The sequence below is a fragment of the Petaurus breviceps genome, unplaced genomic scaffold (assembly GCF_028583685.1).
Source record: "Petaurus breviceps papuanus isolate PSGF00001 unplaced genomic scaffold, PetGlider_PUasm1.0 98, whole genome shotgun sequence".
Taxonomy (NCBI): Eukaryota; Metazoa; Chordata; class Mammalia; order Diprotodontia; family Petauridae; genus Petaurus; species Petaurus breviceps.
Window position 1 is genome coordinate 902,302 of NW_027187460.1, and position 11,001 is coordinate 913,302.

The 11,001-nt window shown below is 44.8% G+C and overlaps 1 protein-coding gene across 1 annotated transcript; it reads left to right on the top strand.

The window, feature by feature from the left end:
* The first annotated feature begins 6,139 nt into the window (after window positions 1-6,139).
* LYNX1 (Ly6/neurotoxin 1) lies at window positions 6,140-10,887 on the top strand. The gene is made up of 4 exons (XM_069081155.1): window positions 6,140-6,281; window positions 9,354-9,468; window positions 9,891-9,992; window positions 10,603-10,887. The coding sequence occupies exons 2-4, from the start codon at window positions 9,417-9,419 to the stop codon at window positions 10,812-10,814; spliced, it is 366 nt and encodes a 121-aa protein (XP_068937256.1). The 5' UTR covers window positions 6,140-6,281; window positions 9,354-9,416; the 3' UTR covers window positions 10,815-10,887.
* The last annotated feature ends 114 nt before the right edge of the window (window positions 10,888-11,001 follow it).

Consider the following 11,001-nt stretch of genomic DNA (forward strand, 5'->3'; position numbering starts at 1 on the left):
AAAAATTATGTAGAGCTAAAAGGTTAGCTAGAACTAGGCCTTGAAGACAGTTCAGGTAAATTAATATGCTTGACAATCACTTTGTCTCACCTGGGTAAATTCTATTAAAGACATTTCTAGTTGTCTTTACTCCAATTTTGTTAGCTACTCTCGGGCAGAACTATGACCAGTGGATAGAAGTCATGAACTAAGATGGTGGGAGCAGAAGGCTATGATTGGAATGAGACTAGGAAGAAATGAATGGATAAAACAGCAGCTGAGTAGAGGAGAGGAAAATGAAAGAGTCAAAGCAGTCTCCCAAGATTTCTAACCTGAGAATTGGAAAGATGTTGATAACCATCAATAGAAAAAGAGATGTTCAAAAACTGGTCAGGTTTTGTGGGAAAGATAATGCTTTCCATTTTGGACATGGTTACTGTAATATAAACAGAATATTTTTTCTCTTTTATGAATAGGGAGTAGACCCTTGATTTCATTGATATAAGAACTTTCTAGTTGAGGAAACTCTATATCAATGGAAGTCCACACACTGAGAGGTTAAATCACACTGCCAGTATGTATCAGAAATAGTCTTCTTGACTTTGGAGCTCCCCCTCTAACAACAGAAACAACAATATCAATAAGTAGATAGAATTCAAATAGTATTTTAAGGTTTGCAAAGCACTTCACAAGTATTATCTCATTTGATCCTCCCAGCAAGGTAGGTTTTATTAATATCTTCATTTTATAGTTGAAGTAACTGAGTTTTAAGCTAGGAAGTGTCTGAGGCAGGACTCAGGTCTTCCTAACTCCAAGTCCATCATTCTATCCATCATGCCATCTAGGCTGCCAGATGACCATACTAATTAATAAGGAGATTGCAGTCCACTACAACCCGCAGATATTTTCCCCCTGAAGCTAGTGCAAGAATTTGTTTTGCTCGAGTATGCATTTTTGTTACAAGGGTTTTCTTTTACTTTTTTTCCCCAATATGGAAGAGTGAGGTTGAAAGGAATAGACGATGGACTTTTGTTCATTGGGGAAAAAAATTATTGTCGTATTTGTGAAGTTTACTTTTCTGACCCTGAATAGAGCCTATAGGGGTTTTGCAGGACAGAAGAAGGAATCAGACTGTCCTGCTCACTTTTCCAATCACTTAGCAGTGAATGCTCTTTAAATGAGTGAATTTATTGTTAGCCAGTGGCCACAAGACAGCACAGGAACAATATATATATATATATATATATATATATATATATATATATATATATATATATATATATATAACCTAATAATATTTATTGAAGGAGCTTCTTCTTACAGCCAGTGGATGTCTCAAGGGAACTGGAGGAAGAAGGGAAGTAGTGGGATTGTTCTAGACTGCATCTTAAGTGGAATCTGCATTAACCATCTGGACACATAGCACCCCAAATAGCTTGTGATAATGGCAGTGTCAAAGACTCCTCCCCTGCTTTCTTTTTATCCCCATCAATCACACAATGCTTCCTCAATTTGCCTCTTCCCTGGGATTCTAAGGCAGTGATTAGCTAAATGCGCTGGCAAGAGTGAGATTAGAACAATCATCTTTTCCACCTTTGCTCAAGGCCCCCTAAATTAAGGATGTGGAAATTTGTTGTCTACACTTATAGGAACTAGTACTACAAAAGACTCTTCCACTTAGGCTGGGATGGGCTTTATTTAAAGAAGTCTGAATTTTTTAAAAAAAGAAAAGATGTTTCTAAGAATAGGATTTGGGGACAGATGAAGGTAGTCTCGATCTGTGATTTTATCATTGTTGGGAAGGAAGAAATGTCCTCCCCCAAGGCAGATCAGCAGCCCTTCTTCGACTTCTTAGGAAGGTCTGAGTCCCACCTCAGACATTTACTAGCTTTACAAGCTATATCCCAGAGTAGCTTGGCCTTAGAAGTACCTGGAGGCACTGAAAGTTCAAGTTTAGGGATATAAAGCAAAAATATCAGAGAACAAAAATTTGAACAGATAAACAAGAAAAAGGACATTCTGTAATGACTCAAGTAATTTGATTTATACCAAAAATTATGTAACCACTGACAAATGAATGACCTCAAGGTCTGCTCTTCATTGAGAAGATAATGGATCCTTTAATCAAGAAGTTTACAACTTTGCCTTGGAATTTTGCACATGACTGGTGGGTTTTAAGACAACCCAGTCAATTCACAGACAGCCACAAAGGAAGCCTAACACTTCCAGTTACCAAAAAATATATTTATCTTACATGAAAAAAACCCTCTAATACAAACATAAAGAAAGAGATCATGGCAGCTGTAAACCAGAAGAGGAATGAATTGTGTCAGTCATATGGTGGCTAGCCTTAACATAGAACCCAAGTCTCAGACTCTAGATTTACCCCAGGCATATTCTGCAACATTCTAACCTGTTGAGATCTTCTTTGAATCCTGAACATTCCAAAAAAAGTCTAGCCTGTTGTGATCTTCTTTTTGAATCCTGAGTGTGTCATTTACTAAATTAACAATCTGTCAGCTTTACATTATCTATAAAATTGATGAGTAGACCATGTCTTGCTTTATCTAAGTCAGTGATGAAAATGTCTGGAAGTGAAAATTTAAGCAGAGGACTCTACTAGAGCCCTCTTTCAAAGACTTCAATCCATTAAAATGGCACCATTTGGGCGCCAGTCATCTGGCTATTTTGAAAGCCACATAACTGTACTCTGCTTCTATTTCTCTATTTCCCACCATGGAAGTCTGTCAAATACTTCACTAAAATCTAGATAAATTATAACATTCCCATGACTATATCTCATAGATCATCCTCCAGATCACCAAAGTAATCTAAACCACCATGAGTTTCCTCTATAGGGATTTCTCATCAAGTTATTCTTCCTCACATCACCAACAAATCTCAAAAGCTTTTCTAATAGTCTTTTCTGGAAGGCAATGAGTTTGCTGAAGGAGGTTTTCTGGGCAGAATAGCTTGACCTGCTACTGTTCAATCAAGCTGGAGGCTAGCAGTGAAGGGGCAAACCAATTTACTTTGCACTGGCACAATCTGGTAGTATAAATGGCATGGCCATTGACTTTCATGATCAACCCCTTTGTCCACGACAACCAGAAACTTCCTGGTGATGCTTTTCCTTAGCAATCTGATCTGGTGACCAAGGAATTTCACATGCTCCAAGCTGACAGGACTAAAAATCTCCTTCTGGGTTAGAAGTCAAGAAACCCTGCCAAAAAGGGAAATGAGGTTAGTCTTAGCCATGCCTTCCTGGTCCAAAGTTTAGGCAGTTGGTTTACTGAAGTTGTGTTGGACCTTATTAATAAAGTTCATCGTATTAGATTTGGCTCAATGTACCAGTGTGTGGAGATTTTTCTATTTCTGTTTGTAGCAGCAAGCACCCTAGCATCCCGGGGTGGCTGCCAACACAGGTTCTTAGATCTGCTTTGCTTAAAGGAAAGCAACTCTAAATGGGTTAACAATCTTGCTTTAATCAATCAAACATATCATTTACCTAGCTCAAGGGAAAAAGGTCAGCACCCCTAACTTCAGAGTATACAGACAGAAATATTTCAAGCAGACAGGCTTCCAAACTGTCCAACCATCACATCCATACCAAATCACAGTTACCAGAGAGGGAAGCATCAACATCTGGGTTTTCCAAAGCTGGGGGGCTCTCAACAACAGCTGCCCCGAGTCTCATCTGGTCAAATCACACAATACTTCTCAAGTGAACCCCAAAACAAAGTCTCACATCAAGGATTATATAGCCTTCTCCTGGCTCAGAGAATGTAACAACCCTCTTGACCCACTGCCCAATCACAAAGCACCAAGGTGTGGGTGTTCCTGAAAAACAAGTCTCCCACCACAGGCTCCAGGTGCACTTAACCTAGGGGCAGGGAAGATCTTAAAAATGTACATTCCTATAACACTGTTTCTTCATCCAATGTGTTAACTAGCCCTCATGTCATTCTCAGTTTTGATAAGCATGCCCTTTAGATTTTCATCCAAGTCTTGGATTAAAAAACAACAAAAAACTGAATAGCACAGGACCAAGGACAGATCCCTGGGACATTCTGCTAGAAACCTCCCTCCAGGTTGATTTCAGTTGATTAATCACCACCATCATCATTGCTAAGATTTATATGGCACTTGCTACATGCCAAGTACTGTGCTAAGCACTTTACAAATGTCGTTTCATTTGACCCTCACAACAACCCCTGGGAGGTAGGTACAATTATTATCCCCTTTTCACAGATGAGGAAACTGAGGCAAGCAGAGGTTAAGAGACTTGCCCACGGTCACACAGCTAGTATGTGTCTGGGTCCAGGCATCTAACTAGCTCTGAATCTCCCCAAATGTATCTAGTCCCCATCTCTTCATCTCGCCCATCACGAAAGCATAAAAGGCTTTGTCAAATCCTTTGCAGACATCCACCTCTACTCCGATATATGGCATTCCCATAATTTCCCTGTCTAGTGACCCTATCAACAAAAGAAATGACGTTAACCTGGCAGAGTTTAGTCTTGATGAAGTCATTGTATTAATCTTTACTTTCCTTTTTGAATGTTCACAAACCACCCTTTTAAGAAGATAGTTTTTAGGAACTTAACTAAGAAATCAGAACTACCTCACTGGCCTATATCTCGAGGGCTCTTTCCTCTTTTCCTTTGAAAATCTGAATCCCAACAGTTAAATGCAGGATGTGAAAAGGGTCATAAGAATAGGTCAGGTTCAGGGCTTCAGGAGACCATATCTGAGAGAGATCTAATGGGAGCAATCAAGGAAGGCACTGTGGACAAGATTTCAAAGGACTGATTGGGTGGGGGTGGGGGTAGATTTCAGATGTAAGAGAAAGTGTTGCTTGTATCCTGGGAACATTCAGTGATTCAGGTATATAGTGTGTGAACAGAATAAAGGAAGACTAAATTGGAAAAGTGGGAGAGGAGGGGACAGATTCCAGATGGTAAAGGGCCTTAAAGTCTAGAAAAAGGAATATATCCAGTAGACAAATTAGAGTTTTTTGAGATGAGAGTCACCTGGTGAAATGAATCTGGAAGGAGGAATTAGATAGGGGAAAGACTGGAGGGGAGGACATTTTGGAGATCATCACAATAATCCATATAAGATGTAATAAGTGATAAAGAACTGAAATGAGGTAGTCTTCATTCCAGTAGAGAGGAGGGGATAGACATAACAGATATTGTAAATAATACATTTTAATAGAGCATGAAGTGCTTTAAGCAAAGTGCTTTTCTCACAACAATCCTGTGAGTTAGATAGATGTATTTGTGCTTGTGTATGTCTGTCTGTCTGTCAATGTGTATCTGTGTGATTGAGGGTGATGCTCTATCTGGGGATGTCAGCACATTCATGGATGTTTTCTTAGTCTAGGCTTGTGTGACTGTCACAGCCTCTCACTCCCAGTCACAGTCCTGGGGACAGGCTGGTCAAAGACAAAGGTGTGGTGTTTTAGAATCAACTCTGGAGAGGTGAGGGGTGGGAGTGGTGGGTTGAGGAGGGTAAATTAAGGATGGTAAAATAAACTGGGAGTGAGGTATGGGTCAGGACTGGCTTGGGATTGGGGACAGGGGCCAAGTTCTTGCTTGGGGTCGGGATGTAGAAGGTTCCTGAACAAAGTAGCGGTGGTGATGGTACAATGAAGAATTTGCCGCAGAGATTATGTAAGAATAGGGAAACAGGTTGGGAGGGGTGAGGAGAACTCTGCAGGGAAGTGGTGAAGTAGATTTTGCAGAGGTTTTGAAGAAGGTGGGGAGACTGCGGACAAGGATGGGGGGAAAAGGGGGAGGGAATGACTGCAGTTTGCCTCTGAGGGAGGGAGAAGGAGTTCTGGGGCGGTGCCCAGAAAGGACTGCAGAGGCCGGGGCCGAGCCTGGGGTGACAGTCTGATGTCTGGATCTCCCATGGACTAAAAATTTAGTTTTGGGGAAGGGGTGATGATTGGGTTGGGTGGGTAGGGGGAGACCTGTCCTGGCAATATTTTGAGTCAAGGACCGGGACTTGGAGTAGGATTCTAGGCAGGGAGCCAAAATTCTGCAGTGGAGGTGGGGTTGTAGGGAAGGAGGGGGCTCTGCAGTAAGGGAGCGAGGGGCGGAGCTGGAGGGGGTCTGGAGAGAGGGCGGAGCCTAAGCGGCTCTAAAAGACAGCGGTGCCCCTCTCTCGCCTCACTTGCGCCGCAGCCGCCGCTGCGGCTGCAGCTGCAGACCTGGACCTCGATGGACCCCGATGGACCTGGACAGACTTGGAAGGACCCAGATGGACCCGGATGGACCCGGATGGACCTGGACGTGAGTGATGTGTGGGAAAGCCGAGAGGCTGGGAAGGGTCTCCTATAGACCCTACCAGTTGCTGTAAACTGATGTTTACTGGGCTCCTAACAGGAAAGCAGTCAAGGCAAATAAAGGAGTTCTGGGCTCCTCTGCCTGCTGGGATGGGCTGGGGGCTTCTGCAGAAACTCCTTAACACCCCGCCTAGCCTTGTCTTCCCCATTCAGTGTCCACTCCCCCAGGATTTCACCTTCCTCTGCCAAGTTCTTTCCCCCACCCCTCTCTCTCTCTCTAACATCTCCCTTTGCTCTCCAGTTTTCCCCCCTCAATCTCTGCACCCTCCCGGGCTCGTCCCACTCCCCCAAATCTTCCCCTTCTCCCAGTCTATGCCCGGAACTCCGCTTTCCCCTTTCTAGGTACTCTATAATAATTACTATTGTGATAGTTATTACTTATATAGTTGCTGGCAATTTATAAAAATGCTTTGAGGTTTGCAAAACGCTTTTCGTGTATTTTCTCACCTGGACCTCATAGCAACCGTTGGAGGGAGGTGATTTAACTGTCCCCATTTTACAAATGAGGAAATATGCCTCCCGTCCTCCTCAGGCTCCTCTAGAGCCCCTTTTTGATTGGGGGGCGGGGGGAGATTGCGGCAGAGGATGGAGCGGGGTGGGGACGGGATTTTGGCACTGCAGAATGCTGAATCAGAGGGACCGCAATGTTGACGCAATGGTGGCGCAGTGGTGGCGCAGAAAAAGGGGACAAAGAGAGAGACCTGATTAACAGTTAATGAGCCCTAGGAAGCTCTCTAGGGTCGTACTGACTGATGATTGTCCTTTCATTAGCTTCTCGTGGCGTTCTTATTTTCCTAAAAGATACCCGGGATCCTTTGAAGCCAAAAACGAGGTTAGAGTTGGTGGCTTGAGACTCAGTTGCACCTTAGGGAAGGATGCTTTCACTTGGGCATAGATAGAAGCAACTAGGGGTCATAAAATAATGTGCATAAAGTAATGATCATTATTATATAAACATCTAACAATAGTATTGATGCGTCATGTTTCTATGGCACTTTAAAGTTTGCAAAGTTCGTTTCTCAAAGTACTCCTCTGACGCAGTTAGTGCCAATATTATTCTCATTTTACGGAAGGGGAAACTGAGGCTCACAAAGGTTTGCGTATGATGGTCACAAAATTAGGCAGCATCTAAGGGCTCACGAGTCACTGCAGAGGGGCGGGGCGGGGCGGGGGCGGGATTCTGGTACTGCAGAGTGCTGAATCATAGGGACCGCAGTGTTGACGCAATGTTGGTGCAGTGTTGACGCAGTGGTGGCGCAGTGTTGGTGCGGGGAATAGGAACAAAAAGAGAGACGTGACTAACAGTTAACGAGCCCTAGGAAGGTACCAACACCCCTGCTGCTTCCTTCCTCAAGCTTCCTGACGCTTTTTAAAAAAAAATTTTCCCAAAGGATGCCCGGGATCCTTTGCCATCAGAAATGGATGACTTGCTGATGGGGTTCACCAAGCTAATCCACATCATGGAACTCACTGGTTACCGCAGAGGGAGTGGCGGGGTGGGGGCGGGATGCTGAATCATGGGGACCGCAGTGATGGCGCAGTGATGGGAACAGATAGAGAGGCTGGATGGAAGGTACCGACTTCTCCGCCCATCCTCTTAACCCTTACTTACCAAGCCTATTGCACTATGAAAATGGGAGAGACCGGGGCTGGACCCTGGATGTTTAGACAACACAATACCTACCGGCGTGAGTGTGTAGGGAGATGAAGGGTTGTTGTTTGTTTGTTTGTCTGACCTAAACGCTTTTTGCTACATTAGAGGCTCCTTTCTTTAGCAGACTAAATAAGCTGCGTCACAGCCCCTTCAGTCTATTGGTCAGACATCCCAGCGGCATCTCCTGAGTCCTCCCCCTTCTGAGCAGTGTTCTGCAGGGCTCAGGTGGGAGGGGGACTGCGGCAGAGAGAGGTGAGAGGAGGGGCCCTCCCGGAGTTCACCGTCTAGGTTTCGGACAGCAGCAACCAACCAGGATACTGAATGTTGGATGGGTGTGGCCCAGATTCTCCTAATGAAGGGAGGACTAGGAGCCTTTCACTAGACGTAACACCTTTTCATAGAAATACTGATATTAAACCATCAGAAGAAAAGGCTTGTCCAGGAAATGAGGGGGATGCCTTTCTTCAAGTATTTGAAATGCTGTCTTGTATTGCGTGGAAGATCAATGGTTAGACATTGAGATGACTTTGTGGTTAAAGATCAGGCGCCTTTCACAGAAAGCCTTTAGGTGAAGGCTGCAGGGGCAGGTTTACTGCAGAGACAATTTCCTGGTGAGGTACACCTTGGGCTAGATGGCCAGCTCATAGATTTGATGAGTCTATCAGGGTATAGGAATTGACTAAAGAACAATCTAGACCAGGATGGTCACAGGGAGGGCATCCTAGGGGAGCAAGGATTTGAACTAGCTCTTGAAGATAATTCCCGAGAGGATTTCCATAGAATCAATGTTCAATAAACGTTTGGTTTCATTCATTAAGAGGTCGAAGGGGCCTAAGAGGCAACATGACATCGTGGTTAGAGTGCTAGACTTACAACCAGGAAAAACTGAGCTCAAATCTTACCCCAGTGTGTGACTCTGAGCAAGCCATTTAATGTCATTGGGCCTCAGTTTCCTCATCTGTAAAATGAGGATAAAATAGTATCTGCCTCACAGAGCTGTTGTGAGGATCCAATGAGATAATATATTTAAAGCACTTTGCAAACCTTACAGAGATATATAAGTAATAACCTCATTTTACAGGTGAAGAAATAGAAGCCAGAGGAAATTCTATGACTTGCCCAAGTTCACTAAGCTAGTAAAAAATTAAGCTAGGATTTGGACAGATGCTTTGTGTTCTTTCCAAATGAACCAACTGGATTGAATTGGGTGGACAGAGAAGAGAGGGTGATAGGGCAAGAGAAAGGAAATGCTTTGAGCATTTGAGCATAGGACAGGAGCAAGGGTGTGAGACTTTAAACCTTTCCTTAACCCCTTCCTCCATATGCTTCTTTTCTTTTCTCCTTTCCTCTTAAACTTCTCTCCAGGCTGAAGAATCCTGCCTGCAGCTTCCTGCTTCAATTTAGCAATCCTTCCCCCAGCTTTCAACCATGAAGTTCTTTCCAACCCTGCTTCTCATGACCATCATGGCCCAGCCACACAGTAAGAAAGACAACCAGTTTGACCTAGGGGGGTTGGGGTGGGATGAGGGAGGTGCCCAGTAGGGCTGGAATTCTAATGCTTCTCCTCACCTCATTCCAGCAATCCGATTCTAGGAAGGAATATCTGGGACCATAACAGAAGCGAAGGGTCTAGGATACCAGAGGTGGGGAGGAAGGGGTAGGTTTTGTGAGATCCGTGATGTCAACCACTTGAAATTAGAAAAAGAGAGGTAAATGTGCCCTGGTGGGAACAACAGCTATGACCTGAGCTCTGGAGTCCAGTCCTTTGGGAATGTACCTGCCCAGAAGGCATCTCCCCCATTTCCAGTGTTTGGGCCCTAGCCAGAGATAGAGAGTGTGGACTGGGGGGGAAGGCAATGTTGACCTTTTAATGACTATGTTCTGTGTTTCCTCTATACATAGCCCATGCCCTGGAATGCTATGTCTGTGAATACAAAGGGTACAACTGCTTCAAGCCCATGAGGTGCCCCGATTATGTCAACTACTGTATGACCACCCGGACCTGTAAGTAGTCCCTTCAATCTCTTTCAGAATTAGGGTTAGAATTTCAAAACATTGCAATAGCAAAGACCAAGACACAGTTGAGAGAGATCTTAGTGATCATCCCATGAAATCTCCTGAGACCCTGGCAGGGGGAGAGAGGGAGAGGAAGGAATTTATCATATCTTGAGATACGGTGGCAAAGCCAGGGGTTAATAGGCAAGGCTAGACTTCAAGAGTTCCATTTGATTTCTTCCTACTCTTCCAGTAAGTACGCCATTGTAATTTTTCCACCTTCAGATCATTCTGAGGATGTGACTCTTACCCTTTATTCCCTCATCAAGCTCTTGAAGTCCATCCTTTTCTGGGCTGAATGAAGGGAAGGAGGGTTTTCCAGGCTGTGCCTGCCCTGCAGCTTCTTAATATGTGGGGGCCCTGCCACAAGTGAGCTCAGTCACAATCTGGAGGAGACAACAGAATAGCAAATTCGGCCCTGAATGGAACCAGTCTTAGAGAGAACTGGGGCTCCCACCTTGGGAGTAAGCCTGGGAAGTGCTCTGAGCAAAGACTGCCCACTCCTGGAATCATGAACCTGTTTCTTTTTCCTCTTTCCTCCCTATCCTGTGGTGTTCAGATATCACTCCAACCAGGGTAACAGTGAGCAAGTCCTGCGTCCCCACCTGCTTTGAGACCCTGTACGATGGCTACACCAAGAATGCTGCCACCACGTCCTGCTGCCAGTATGACTACTGCAATGGGGCTAGCCTTGGGGCCCAGGCCTCCTCAGCTCTGGCCCTTACCACAATCCTCAGCATGCTCTGGGGGCTGCTCCCCCCCAGCCTCTGACCCAGGCTAACTGGACCCCTTCCCTTTTCCCAGAAGCCCCAGATCAACTTGGCTCTGTGAGAGATGAGGAGAACATGGCGACTTCATAACTGTCCCTGGCCCCTGCCCCACACATCGAGCCCCTCCCATGGCCTCTTCCCAGGACCACCTCATCTGCCACCAGCCCCCAGCACTCATGGGATGTCAG